General features: G+C 37.6%; 1 protein-coding gene across 3 annotated transcripts in view; it reads left to right on the forward strand.

The window, feature by feature from the left end:
* LOC139938014 (uncharacterized) overlaps positions 1–12,883 on the forward strand; it is a 63,087-nt gene extending 50,204 nt beyond the window's left edge. For all 3 annotated transcript variants that reach the window (XM_071933364.1, XM_071933366.1, XM_071933365.1), the window contains 5 exons: positions 2,927–3,037; positions 4,087–4,206; positions 5,839–5,946; positions 6,569–6,682; positions 11,708–12,883. In XM_071933364.1, the coding sequence (XP_071789465.1) occupies positions 2,927–3,037; positions 4,087–4,206; positions 5,839–5,946; positions 6,569–6,682; positions 11,708–11,868 (614 nt within the window). In that variant the 3' untranslated portion in view covers positions 11,869–12,883. The remainder of the gene's footprint in view (positions 1–2,926; positions 3,038–4,086; positions 4,207–5,838; positions 5,947–6,568; positions 6,683–11,707) is intronic.
* Positions 12,884–15,686: the final 2,803 nt, after the last annotated feature.

Raw genomic sequence — 15,686 nt, forward strand, 5'->3', positions numbered from 1 at the left:
AACCAGATGACAAACCTTTTAACTTTGTTAATTTTACAAAACATTTATTTTAAAGTCCCTTTCAGCTGCTTACATAAAATAACGACGACATTTTGATGCGTTTCTGCACACACGACAAGTTGAAAAAAACTTTAGTGACCACAGCAAAATACAAATTAAAAATTACTTGGGAAAGTACCTTGGTATATTAATATAAATTAAATAGAAATATCAGTTTTGTTCAGTTTACAAAAATATCTTGTGAGGGAGTCTCCTAGTGAAATTTATTACTCGACTAGTCGGGCCTAAGAGTCGCAACTTTTAAACTAGTTTTCGATGCCCAAGATGCCTTACGGCATATTGTTTGGCACAGGCGCAATGTATTAAAGTTAACGCTGAATGGATTGAAAGATTATGTAACTGGTGAAAAACAATCAGATTGTGTTCCGTAAAGTAAATTAAGACCCTTTTCAAAACCGCGGCTGCGGCATTGGATTCGGCTTCAGGCTCTGTCATGTCTGACACCCCACGGGGCATAAGCAAAGCATGCGCAATTGTTAAAACTACCACGGGGCCAAGCTAGCCTGAGCCGAATCTTAAGTCAAAGCCGTGGTCTCGCAAAGGGCCTTTCGCTGTTGTGAATGGTCGCAAGCGATACAATAGCACTCTGCACTTATGACATCACTTTTGCTTGAAAGACCCCGGTGTCAGACAAACATTCCACTAATTTAGCAATCACGCCAAACGTGCCATATGGCACGTGTATGTAGTAGTAGTAACGCGAGTAAACATATATAGTGGACAAGTGTGTGTGCATATGTTGTTAGTAAAATTTTGTACGCTTGTCTGAGATCCATGTACTAAACTTGGTTTTAGCATATAGTGCGGAGTGCTATTGGTTCACAAGCAGGTACATTGTAGTTACGACTATGCAGTGGCACGATAACCGAGTAGTTGAAAAAATGTTTGCAACTCGACTAAGCAATCAACAGTCCCGACTTCAACAGTAGTCGCCCTATGTAGTCGTCCAGGCTCGGGTCTCCCCGTCACTTTAAACCGTGGAAAATTTTCAGAGAGCTGGGACTGTAAAAGGAACACAAAGAAAGCAAATAGAGTTAAAAACATGCCCAAGAAGACCAAAATGTTTCAGAAACACTTTACACTGAGCAGAAAACTGACATGGACTACAGTTAGTACCAATAAATTGCAATCCCCCAGTGAAATATTTTTGCTGTGTGAAATTAAAGTTAGACATGTTTGACCGTTCCCTTTTTGATTAAGAGTTAACCAAGACTCGAATCAATAGGATTTAACCCAGTATGAACTAGCAAAAGGTATTGACCACCTGATCAAATTGAAATTCAATCAATAATTATTGTATTATTTATTTTCTCAACAACGTGTCCACAAATATTGAATATACTTTCAGGTAATTAAACAAATATTATTTTTTGAATAATAATATACATGTAAAATAGAACTTAGATTCGAATCATAGAAATAGAAGACCTACTCTAAGTCTTACTCTACACATTTAATACAGAGTCTCAACCACCACGAAGAAAACCCATAACAATTCCATATTTCAATCCTGCATCAAACTGCCATGTTTTGTTATTATTGATGGAAATAATTTTTGATATTATTCTTTTTTTTCTCATGAGAAATATATTTCTTCATGATTTTTTTTCACAACGATCGTCATCAAACAATCATGATAAAAAAAGAACGCTGTACGAACAGTACACAAACCAAAGCCTTTTCTTACATGATGACGTCACGTAAGCTAAAACGAAGCGGCACAAACAATGATTTTTGCACATTTTTGGCACTGAAAAAAAATATCAACGGCAAAACCTGCAGAAGTGTATGTGGTACCAAACGAAAGAACTATCCTTCGTCTATCAGAATATGGACTCCGTTTGTCTCAATCGTGCTCGAAACAGTCGGGGGCACCCTAAGCGTAAAGCCTATCCACAAAAAGTGTAAAACTTCAACCACATTTCAGACGAAGATTCACATGTGTTTGGTCTCGAAAATCCGGTAAAAATGGATTTGTTTTACGAGGAAAATGTTCAAGAAACTTACCACTCCATGCTTTACCCCACACTGCCCTCTTGCTGGGACCTGTAGCCAATTTTGCACATCGTCTCCGAGTTCTTGCGCTGTCACGCGAAATCTCGAAGGGTCTGAGTGCGCCGCGCGACTGCAAATGAAACCTGGAAAATATGCTAATTATCTCGCACTCTGCGCACGGACTGTGACCTCTGCATTAACATTATTAGTGCTGAGCAGAACAAGTCCAATCATCCAATCTGCCAAGACATTTACCATTTTTCAATCTTATCTGAAAACTTACCGTTTTAAGATTGATTTTTCATAACAAATTTGTTGATTATAATGTTTTAGATTTTAATATTGCTGTTTTAACTGTACAGCGCTGAATGTGTTTTTAAAATAATAAATATTATTATTAGTAGTATTATTAAGTAATCGGGTTTTAATTGACGTTCTCCCTATTTTGTCAATTACTTTTTCGGGCATGCGTATCAGGAGGTTGCAGGTTTAAGTCTCAGTAAAAAGTAAAATGCTCTTTGCTCACCCCAAAATTAAATAAGATTCCACCGCAGTCAGTTTACTTGATCGATGTCAATTCGCTCTACCTTCAAGTAGGAGCATTTGCTTATCTTTCCTGTCTGAGTCAAATTTCATTGCTTAAGCACAAGCTAAGCATAACAAAAGTATGCTTACTAGCAGAAGGTGACGAGCCAAACTACCATAGCATTTGCTTTTGAAGACAAACGTTTCATTGTCACCATAGTGATTTGTATTGTGATACCACGCTTTTCTAAGCAACTAAGATCAATTGGCAGTTAAGATCAATATATAAAAATCTTGGTGAAATCAACCCTAGTTATTAATTCATTGCCTTTGTTCTATTGACCAGATCACTGCCAGTTGGTAAACTGTATGAATGGTGGGACGTGCGTACTAAACAACACGAACACAGCAGAGTGTTTATGTCCTGATGGTTTCACTGGGGGAACCTGCCAAAATGGTAAGTTATCAAAATTATGTGAAGTTTCCACAAAAAAACCCAGCTACGTCTTCTCACTGTGCCGAAATTTCGCCACTGTTTTGCCCGAACTCAGTAGGTAAGTTTCCCATTGCCCACTGGGTACGCCTGAGGAAACACTTGTGCCCAGGGCCTAAAGGAACACTTAATCGATCCCACCCTCCTGATAGAAATAAAATAAATGTTTCTTTATGGCTAAATTGCAAAATGGTAATAAAACTTACTAAAAACATAATGTTTCAGAGTCCAGTTTTTCTCCAAAAGACGATCAGAGCACACTGATGAAAACGTCGAGTTGAAACCTTTCGTTTCGGAACCACTGCAACATTAGTGTTACCGCAAACCTAATGATATCGTATTTCCCCAGTGCAGAGTGTAGTGTCCAAGACTATCTGTCGCACCATTGAGCATAGTGCATAATATAGCAAACTCTCCAGTTTGTCTTTAAATATTTAGACCCTTTACGATTGATACAAGAACACCCTGGCGACAAGGAAAGGATCCGAACCAGCGCATGCAAAGCACAATAGATTAGCATTGCCTTTTCGTAAATCAAACTCTGACAGTGGGCCGGGAAACTACTTCCATTGTATTAAATGCAACCCTGTTAACACCTCTTCAACGTGGGTAGGGATGTAGGCGACTGTCCACCATTGAGCACAAGTGCACGATGGGTAATAAGCACATGGAAAGTTTACATGGAATAAAAGTACAGCTATATAGTTCAGTACACATAACTCTCCAGATTGTCTTTATAGAAATAGACCCTTTATGAATTATACCTGAACACTACACAGAGTTTCAAATCCTACATAAATAACATTCTCTTTTCAGTGATCACTTTCTTTTCGGTATATACAAACACTGGACACTGTGTTATTATTATTAAATATATTTATTTGAAAAAACTCTGATTGCAATAAGGTCTGATAGACAAGGCTTATGTCAAGTTAAAGTTCCTATAAATCAGGCCTGCAGGTTGAAGTTCATGATAATAATAAAATCCTACATAAAGGTTATTCTCTTTCCAGTGATCAATTTCTGTTCACCTGAACCATGTAAAAATGGAGCAACCTGCTTGAATCTTCAGACTAACTACACATGTGCGTGTCTGAGCACCTTCACCGGCAGGACATGCGAGACTCAAGTCGGTATGTACACAGCTCTTATCATTTAGTATAAATGTTTATTTGAAAAACTGTAATTGTCATAAGGTCTGAAAGGCAAGGCTAATATAAGGCTTAAAGTCTTCTAACCAGACCTGCAGGTTGAAGTAAATGTACAAGACAGGGCCCAATTTCATAGAGCTGTTTAAGCACAAAATTTTGCTTAAGCAAAAAATCCTTGCTTAGTAAAATCAGATTACCGCCCAAGACTCCACTCAAATGTTATGCTATGTAAACAACAGCTAAATACCAGTCACAAGCAATGTATATGGCATGAAATTTTGGCCAGTAACATGTGTAAAATAAGAGAGCTATTTTCGTGCTTATGCAAATTGTTTGCTTAAGCAGTCTATGAAATTGGCCCCTGGACGGAAGAACACAACCATTGTTTAAACATTTGGTCTGAAACCTAAAAACCAATTATATGAAGTTCATACTCAAAACTTTTTCCCCCTGTGAAATATTAACCTCTGAAATATATTCATGTTCACAAATAAAATATTAAAAACAAGAACAGAAACTACGGGGTAGCTTTTTCAAATTAGTTATGGTTAAGCAGAGCAAATTTTAATAGACTAAAAAAAATACAATCGCTGATTTCAGTTCTTGTTGCTCCAATAAATAAGAAAAACATGCGTTTAAATATTCTGAATATGTAAATGGTTTTTCACTATTTTCTTCTGACTTACACGATGATCAAATACCAAATACCTATTGATTTTGTTATTTCATGTATAGGTTTTCTCGGCCATTTTCGAAAAAAGAGCAGCCAATTTAATCGTCAAGCTATTCTATTTCGCCATTCGATTTAACAAAATAATCATTCAATTTAACAATTCATCAAAACAGCATTCAAATTCGCAGTCGCTTCTTGAGGCGGGTGTGTCTCGAAAAAGAATGACGATACACTAAATTGAACATAGTGCTAAAGGAATTTGACTCGACTCAAAACGAAATTGAATGGCCGAATTCTGAATTTGAAACGCAGTAACAACTAGAGAGGCAAAACAGCTTCGAACGCATGAAAATAAAATTGGCTGCTCATTTGCCGAATTTGACCGAGAAAACCTATATTATGGTTTATCCCTCAAAACTCGGTCTGCAACCGATTGTCGGATCTACCAATCATGTATAGTTTTTTTTTTAATATTTATTAACACTCGTGTGTAAAGTAAACAACTTTAGGAGATCGTTTTTTTTTTTTTTTGTAAAAAACATTTGTTTGTCTCAAGACAAGTTTAGACAAAAGTATAGGGGCCTATTAAGGAATTTGCTAAGAAAATTGGTTAAATAAAAAACAAGTTTTAAAAATAGTAGGGGCCTACCCGGGAACTTACTAAGAAAATTGGTTTAAGGAGCTGTACTCACCAAGTGCGTCAGCTGATGATGCCAGAGCAGAAGCTGCGGAGATTAGGAGGATGCGGCGTCACGAGAAAGTGGTCCATCCCGAGGAGCATCCCTCCAATGCAGATACTGGGGCCGTCAAACATCAGCCAGGATTGGCCTATACTCTCATGAGAAGGCTTGCCAACTCAAACTCCGCAACTCAACTCCCCTGATAGTCATACTCGTATAGCGAGTGACAGCCTATATAATATTCTGTCTTGTGATGTTTAGGTTTGTGTGGCAATCTGAATGGACGCTGCATGCACGGGGCTATGTGTGATGCTGCAAACAACAGATGCATCTGCGAAATGGGATATCTTGGAACTCTCTGTGAAGAAGGTAACAAACGAGGACATTTTAGAAAGAGGCAACTTAAAAAATGTGTCAATAGCTTTCCTCCAACGAAATAATAAAAATGAAAGTTTATTTTGTAAATAATGGTACTTGGGATATTGTCTTACTTTATTTCTCTGGTAACTTTTTTTTCTAAATTTTGAATTATTTAAACTCCGCTCAGTGTTATATGGTCAATAATCTTAATTTTACACTCGCAAATAGTATTACTTACAAACAAAATTAATACTCTTAATGAAACCACCTTTTATCGATAAACCCATTTTACCAGGAGCTCCAAAATATGCAAAGGCATTTTACGATAGTTGATTCTGCTCAAACCCTCCCTAGAAAGGATTGAACCATCCACCCCTTCTTTAATGTTTATCTAACAACAGCCGGAACAGCCGGACAACTATTTTTATTGATATTTTTTTTTGTAGGTGTTCAGCTTACAACTTTGAACAAAAGTAAAGTTGTACAAACTTTTTAATTTACCATGTACATAAGAAATGGTGAGTAGATGAAACCGCCACTTTTTGGGAATAATGACCTCACTTCATTGATGACGTCACTAGGTTACAAAAACCTTAAATAAACATGGCTTTTGTTGTTCTTCCTCCTGTAGATGTCAATGAATGTGCCTCCAATCCGTGTCAGAACAATGGAGTCTGTGTGAACCGCGCCAATCGGTTTGATTGTGCATGCAAGGCAGGATTTACTGGTTCCACATGCGAGAAAGGTATGTACATGTTACGTGGCTATGGTGTTGGGAGCTTGCTGAAGCGTGCATGGTGTGTCTTTGTTGAATGCTAAAGAGTACCAGATTTTCTAATAAACAGAGTGTGGGTTCCAGTCACGGTCCTGACTGTAACTGTTGTGTCCTTAAGCAAGACATTTTGACCATTGTGGCTGCGTCCTGCGGATGGGACGTGAAGCGGTAGGTTCCGTGTGTTCACAGTTGTGTAATGCCCGTCAAAGAACCCAATTACACTTATTTCCAAGAGAAGGGGTTTGGTCCGAGGTTTCTGGCAGTGACTGCTGAACGCGCTTCAGCGCGCACCTTGTAAACTCTTGTTGAAGGTGGTATAATGAATGTTTTCCTCAATAAACTGTCTTAACATTATTCTGGTGCCTTCCACACCATACTGGTTAATGCATGCGCTAAATACATGTATAAGACTACAATTATAACAATGCATGGTGTTTCACAGCACAGCACAGTAGAGGAACAAGTTGCTGCTTCCCCGTAGATAGATTGGCAACTCAATGATGTGAAGCAGCATGCACCTTCCCTACACAGGCCTCTAAAGCCACTGATGGACAATGCTCACTTTTAGATAGTTACCACGCTTAAATCTCACAACGATATCAATCAAAGATTGGGCTAGCCTGTTAGATATTATTTGATTTTAAATGTTTGCTGCTTCAATGGTTTGCATTACTGAATTGAGCTCGAGACGTTGTTGAAGTTGTTGTCACTAAGAAACAGCACAATGCAGGAAAATGCACTGCATAAACTGGGAGTGTCAATGGGAGACTTTTGGGACGCTTGGTGGCAGCAGACCTACCAGGTAAAATCCATTGTTCTCGGTCATGTGCGCACGCTCAGAACTACGTAAACAATTGAAATTCACCTGGTAAGCCTGCTGCCACCTAGCGTCCAAAAGTCTCCCATTGATTTTCTTGGTAACAGCAAGTCTGTGTTTTCACATGTTACATTAGAGTTAACTATTGCGAACTGCTTACCAACCAAAATGACCTATGGCATAAATGCAAAAAAAAATAAAATAATGGCATCGCGTTTTGCCCCTATCAGAGTCTTTCTGAAAGGCTAAAAGAGAATAATTTTGACAGTTTGTGCTGCAATTACCCATCACACCGGACTCGTTCTGAAAAATGTAGTCTTCGTGCAAGACGATAGTAATGTGTGTGGTGAGGAGGGAACGAGCGGGGGGATCGCGATAGTTGAGTGATAGTGTGAATAACAACGTCTTGCACCAATACCACATTTTTCAGAACGTATTGAGAACGATTTCGGTGTGATGGTGGTTTTGAAAACGGAGTTCATGTTAAATTTAAGCCTTTAGCAATGCTGTACTTCCACTTTCATTTTACTTCATCATTGGCTCCCTGTCTTCACAGCAATCCCACCAGATAATCTACGTCTATTGCTCAGCACCCTTACCACCGCTCAACCATAAAGAAGCTACATTGCGCTCCTCCTGACGTGCTTCCCCTTATCACAACGAGTGAACATTATCATTGCATGATGACAAGAGTTTATTCTATTGTGCAATAACATTCACAGGAGTCCATATCCCAAAATGTGATGTCCAAAGGCTGGCAAATTTGTTGAGTACAAGTTGGGAATGAATGAGAAAAAAGTAATTAAGTTCACAATTCATGAACACTCGCAACATGGAAATGAAGAGCATTGAGTTAGTAAAAATCAATTAGCAAAATGTAAAGTGAAATTTGCAAAATGCATTGTCAAAAGCATGCACTTCGTTTTGTAACACTAGTTTATGGTTGCTGGCAGATGTCCTATCCTTGAAACTGTTTTCAGATCTTACATCAGATAGTTCATAGGAATGTCAGGGGATTGTCAGTCAATTGCTCGTTTAAAAGTTTGAGTGCGAAGGGTTTAGACAAATGTACCTTTGGACATCTGTTTTGATATGAGTTCCAAGTCATCAAGAAGCCAAGAGGAAATTGGACGACTCTCTTTGACCATCAGTTGACTCTTCATTTTAGCCTTTTATTGCTTTATAAACATTGCCAAAGGCTGTGCCCGAATCGGCGACTTTGTCTACAGCTACGGCTAGATAAGCGCGCCTGTCTGTGTTAAAGAATAGGCAGACGCGCCCGATCTAACCGCAGCTGAAGCCGAAGTCGCCGTTTCGAACACGGCCTTTGTGTCCAAATTGGTGGCTTTTGGCTGCAGCTATACGGCTAAGTCACATCCACAGCCGCAGCCTGCAAGGGGGACTTTCGGGACGCTTGATGGCAGCAGACTTACCAGGTAAAATCCATAGACCTTTTCGCAAATACTGGGGCGCGCGCGTAAAGCTTGGTTAGATGCATTGTGGTCTAGCTGGTAGCAAAATTTGATTCATATCTATCCCACAATCACCTCACTCAACAGTCTGCGCTTGCGCATTGGTATTTGCGATAAGGTCTATTGTTCTCGGTAATGCGCGCATGTTCGGAACTACGTAAACAATGACAATTTACCTGGTAAGTCTGCTGTCACCTAGCGTTCCAAAGTCTCCCATTCGGACACTGCCAACAATTATTTAGTTCACATCTGGGCCTAATTCCATAGAGCTTCTTTAGCCCACATCGATAGCTCAGCTAAAAAAGAGCCCCAATACTACATTGCACATTATTTGATCGCTAGAAAATAGAGGTATACGGGTCATCGCGTGTTTTTTGTCAACATAGTGCCGATTTTTCTAGGCCAAACTGTCACAGGAAAGGAAACGTTCTGAAAGTTTCAGTTGCGGGCAGTGCCTACTTATAGAGTAAATAGCAGAACTACCATGGTACTTTCAAGCACATCAAATCCGTCCACATTAAACGAGGTTTCCTCTGAATTTACCTATAAGAACTACCAAAAAACACACACACAAAATCTGACTCTTCTCCAATGACCTCCTTGAAAATGGGCCCAGGTTTTAGAAGTAATTAATGTTCATCACTTTGTTGGTTTAAAGCACTTTCATTGCTACTTTTGCTTTCCACCTGGTCATATATTTCTAGCTAATAGAGGTGTATAGGCTTTTCTTAGATTTTGTAGTCATAGCAATTATTTATTAGATGTTGTCTTTGTGATTGCAGTAGAACCATGCAAACTTTTGGTGAGAACTGTCTTTTCAGAGAAGACCAGTCATGTTTCCTTTGAGCTTCTGCAAGCCTGTGTGTATTTTATTTCCAGGACGCAGGTTTTACACTACATGTATTTGTAATCAAACATTTTGTAAGATGTGTACGTGTTAGAAAATTGTATTTCACTTGTGTTTTTTTTAGTTGAGAACTGTAATGCATAGACATGTAATTAATCGAAACGTTCCAGTTTCCTTCTCAGTTAACACTAACCTACCCCTTTCCACTATATCCTTGACCACTCACTTGCAGACTGTGTAATCAAAACTTATAACCCATGCCACCTTGTATAACTAACAGTGACCTCTTCGTGTTAAAAAATCAAATAGACGAAATACCTTCATGTGCTTACTTTTATGACATATTTTCTTTCTAATCATTCTCAGTTGGTGAAAAACAACTTTCATTAAATAATTTCTGTTACTTAAAGGCAGTGGACACTATTGGTAGTTACTCAAAATAGTTATTAGCTTAAAACCTTACTTGGTAACGAGTAATGGGGAGCTGTCGGTAGTATAAAACATTGTGAGAAACGGCTCCCTCTGAAGTAATGAGTTTTCGAGAAAGAAGTAAATTTCCCACGAATTTGATTTCGAGACCTCAGATTTAGAATCTGAGGTCTCGAAATCAAGCATGTGAAAGCACAAGGGTAATTTTTCTTTCATTATTATATCAAAACATCTCGACAACCGATTGAGCTAAAATTTCCACAGGTTTGTTATTGTATGCATATGTTAAGATACACCAAGTGAGAAGACTGGTCTTTGACAATTACCAATAGTGTCAGGTGTATTTAAACCTGAGTGAACACTAAGTTTCACGCACAAAGGGACTATTGCATAAACTTGGGTGTTAAAATTGACACCATTGGTGTTTTTCATAATATAGGTAAAAACAAAGAGTCACAGTTTACATCATTTAGAGTGTTTTTAAGTAACACTAATGTCTGCCAAAACATCACGTTGGTGTTATTTGTTACACCGAGTGTTAATTTGATTCTCTCTTTAATTGGCATAATTGTACAACACCCATGGTATCAATTTGAACACCCCAGTTTTTGCAGTATAATGACCCTGGTAATAATCAGGCCTGGTACTTCATGGAGGCAAGCATACATGTATGACATTGTGCCCCCGGTCACTGCATCAATGCTATCTTACAATGTTCCAGTCGAAATTTTTATCAAAAAGGTTCCCCTTATTTTGCTCCGGGAAAACTTTTTTGTTCATTGACAGGCATGATCTCTTTTCCACTTTTTTGTTTTGCCCTTGGAAAAAAAAACCCAGAATTATATGGCTCAATAGCCTGGATAGTCTATGAAAGCATAAACCACATGAACAGAGCCGTTGTACCCAGTACTATAATACTTTTTTCCAAGGATAATGGATAATGGTAATTGTCAAAGACCAGTCTTCTCACTTGGTGTATATCAACATATGCATAAAATAACAAACCTGTGAAAATTTGAGCTCGATTGGTCGTCGGAGTTGCGAGATAACTATGAAAGAAAAAACACCCCTGTCATACGAAGTTGTGTGCTTTTAGATGCTTGTTTTCGAGACCTCAAATTCTAAACTCTTGAGGTCTCGAAATCAAATTAGTGAAAAACTACTTCTTTCTCGAAAACCACGCCACTTCAGATGGAGCCGTTTCCCCTATTGTTTTATACTATCAACCTCTCCCCATTACTCGTTACCAAGTGAGGGTTTATGCTAATCATTATTTTGAGTAATTACCAATAGTGTCCACTGCCTTTAAAATAATGAAGCATCAGGCCCGGTGATCACAAGTAGTCCCATCACAAGCACATCCTTATAACTTAGAACTACCCATACACTTAACAAGTTATCACCCTCACTGTTTGCTTTTACTTTGGCAGCTGAGAACCCAGGCAACAAAGCTACGACTGCCCAGATGGTCTTAGAGCCATGGTGGATTGCACTGATAGCACTGATCGGTGTTCTATTCGTCATCTTTCTCATCATAGTCATCTGCACCATGAACCGTACCCATGACGACGTAAAGAAACCAATCATCTAACTTCTACGAAGCCTCGTCACAATTTTTCTTTAACCCTACTGTTTTTGTTTATAACTTTTATTTAAACTTTTATATATGATTCAGAATTTTTCTAAGCTGTTTTGCAGAGTTTCCCACTATGGTGTAATTTTTTTTAGATTTAGTGAAAGTAATGCTTTGGTTGTATGTGAAGTTGCACGAGTTTTTGCTAACATTTCAGCTGATACCTATGACTTGATACTGTGGCTGATACTGATGGTCGATACCAACTAATATTTCTGAACTGTCTTAATTTGGTTCTTTACGCAGTTGTTAAACTCACTGCTTTGTACACCAGTTTCAGACTCCACTCTTCAGTGCAGTTCTGGTTCAACAACTTTTTGCAAGTATTTACTTCAGCAAAAATTACCTGCAATTATGTTGCATTTTGTTAATATTCACGACGAATTCCAAGTGAATTAAGGAATTGTTTTGCGCAAAATAAATTAATACATTTCAGAAGTGTAAAACGTACTTTTTACACTTTTTACTCCTAAAATTCAGTATTGAAATAGATCTTTAAAATCCCCTCGTACGAAGGACCTATTTTGTTAGGTTTCGTTGACCATAGTGCCTTATCATAAATATTGTTGTTTATGACGAATACTTTGTGATTGCAGTTAGAAAAACTTTGTCATTGTCAGTACCTGTAACATGACTAATATATCCGGTGTCCATGCATTGCTAATTAACATTTCTCTTTCCAGTTACTAATTACTTATTGGGTTACAAACAGTAACATGTTACACAAGCACTAAACACCAAAGAAAAACAACACGGGACAGCTTTGTGTTTGTTCACAAACACCTAATGTATAGTTACATGGAATTTCAAACAGTAACAAGCTACACATTTTGTCAAAGGAGATCGTGGGTTGAATAATTTTTGTTTTCATATCTAATATTTCGTTTTCAGAAATATCTTTCAAACTGTTTTCCTTCCGAAGTGATGATAAACTAAAATACTGGTTTGTACGATAACTCGACACAAATTGTAACGATCGGGGGGGGGGGGGGGGGGGGGGGGTATTAAATCAAGGTATTGTGACGAAATTGTATTAGTTATAATAATGAAATCTTGTCAAATCCTAGCTAGGCTAAGGTGCTTTAAAAGACGCAAACACAATTCCTCCATTGTTGTTCTTTTCAAGGCAGTGGACACTATTGGTAATTACTCAAAATAATTATTAGTAAGCATAAAACCTTTTTGGTGACGGATAATAGGGAGAGGTTCATGTAATAAAACATTGTGAGAAACAGCTCCCTCTGAAGTGCCATAGTTTTCGAGAAAGAAGTAATTTTCCACGAATTTGATTTCGAGACCTCAGATTTAGAACTTGAGGTCTCGAGATGAACCATCTAAACGCACACATATTCGTATGACAAGGGTGTTTTTTCTTTCATTCATATCTCGCAAGTTCGATGACCGATTGGGCTCAAATGTTCGCAGGCTTGTTATTTTATGCATATGTTGAGAAACACCAACTGTGAAGACTAGTCTTTGACAATTACCAATAGTGTCCACTGCCTTTAAGTTAAAACTTTCTCGGTATGTAACATAACCCCTTTGGATGTTTTCTTATTTTCTGGTGGAGGGCTTGGAAGGAAAGTGGTAACACTTGTAAAGTTTATAAAATGTGCAACTCACATTCTTAGAGTGTCTACCAGTTAAACTGAGGTGAATCCTAATATCTGTTTTTAAAACTTTTGTGCAAAAAAATAATTTGAAAAATGTTTGATACTATATTAACTTACTAGAGAAGAGCAAGATGGACATTGTTATAAAATGCAGTACAACTCATAAATTTGCATGTTATTTCATGTGTGTTGACTCTCAAGTAAATATAACTTTGTAATAAAATAATGTAGTTATTGGTTATGTGTTTATTGTGGTAGCTGGATATATCATGATCAGTTTGTGGAAAGATAAAAGTTAAAATGAAAGAAATTTTAAAACCATTTAGATAAGCCTGTAAACGCTTTTAAAATTATTTTAATAAATATGTGTAATAAGGATTGTATTTTATACGCTTTAATGCTTTTTACAAATTTACATCTATGCAAAAAGAGACTATACAACCCTTACCGCCAACGAAACGAGTTGATTGTCAGTCTATGTAAAACCTGTGATTGTAATTTTTTGTATAATCACAAGAAAATCAAAACGATTATTTGAAAATTTTAAGTTTTACTTCATCTGCTTTACCGGTGGTGGTTAATGTATTGTTAGATATTTTACAGTTGTTTTAAGCAGTCAGTATACTTGCCAGTAGTTCTTCACTGGAAATGTGCGCAAGACATTAATTATATCAAAACAATGAAGGCATGCAAGTAAACTCAAAATGAAAGAGAAATTATTGGTTAACAACGGGCAAAAATTCATAATAAAGCTGATTAAAAAAGAAGTTATTGCTTAATTAATTGAAGATGGGCCCAATTTCAAAGAGCTGCCTAAGTAGAAATTATTCCCTAACAGTTTTTTTGCTGAGCGGAAATGAGCAGGATACAGTCACAAGATTAACATGTGACGTGGCAGTTTGGCTGGTAACCTTATCATGGCAAGCAAGATTTTGTTGCGGTTAGTTAATTTTCTTTTGCTTAAGCATATGAAATTGGGCCTTGGATACCAGTCATAAATTGCTGGTCATCTTGTTCTGGTAAGCGTAATTTGTACCGCTGAGCTACGTTTTGCTTATTGAAGCAGCTCTATTAAATTTGGTCCATGACGGAAAAAATTGTAACATTTTACTTGATATAATGAACTGGCTTCTAAATAAATCAAATCTGAGAAAACAATTGTTTAGTGGGTTATGTGTCTAATTTTCTACGTGTACTTTGTGTCGGTGTTCTATACAGATTGTTTTCCCATTGGGGTAGGGGGTTGGGGGAGTGGCGAGCAAAGGAAGATTTTGAGTTCGAGTGCTCTTGCCCCTACCCTTTGGCTACGCCCCCATAGCTGCCCCTTTAATGGAGATGCATGTTTTATGCTTTCCCTACATATACACAATACACAGCGATAAGCTTATGTCAACCAGTTTTCAAAAAGCGACGGTTACTAATAAAATAAAATCAACCAATTATAAAAAAATACCGCGTTAGAAGTATGAATTTAAGGGTTCTATATAGAAATGGTTCTCTCTAAGCTCACCAGGCCACAATATTCTTCCAATTGTCTATGGCAATATACTTTTGAAACTTCTGAACCGCTTAAATGGTTCGGCTGGAGATTGGTTTTGTCAGCGGGAAGAATTTCTTGAACTATAGGCCTAGTACATATTTCATTATCACACTTGATGAGTAACTTGATCAGTAGGAAGGCATACAAATTACCCATGACCAGACATTCGCTTTATTACAACGAGGGATATAGTTTATTGTCCCCAAAACTTCAATGTTGTTCTAAGAAACCAAGTCCAACTCTCCTGTTCTGTTTGTTCCGTATGTGAATATGTTGTTTAACTAAAGTCCCTTGCCTTGTATACTATTTTCTCACCAAAGTTACACATTTTCTAAGCAATTTCAACGCAAAGTAAAAACGAAAGTTACATTTAATCGAAAAGGAAACTCAAATTTGTCATCAGACAACAATAATAAAATGTGCAAAACTGTGAACATAAAAGATGGATGATGAAAAATTAGTTGTAACGCGTCCCACCCGCGTAGGTCAAAAACGCCCTATACACATCTAAGTATTATTGCTTAATATTGAGGTTAAAAATGTAAATTTGAACAAAACAACAATGAGGGAAAATAGGAGAGCAAAGTTAGATGAATCATCAATTTGATCCATATTTGACTCCT

Source organism: Asterias amurensis, chromosome 6, assembly GCF_032118995.1.
Source record: "Asterias amurensis chromosome 6, ASM3211899v1".
Classification (NCBI taxonomy): domain Eukaryota; kingdom Metazoa; phylum Echinodermata; class Asteroidea; order Forcipulatida; family Asteriidae; genus Asterias; species Asterias amurensis.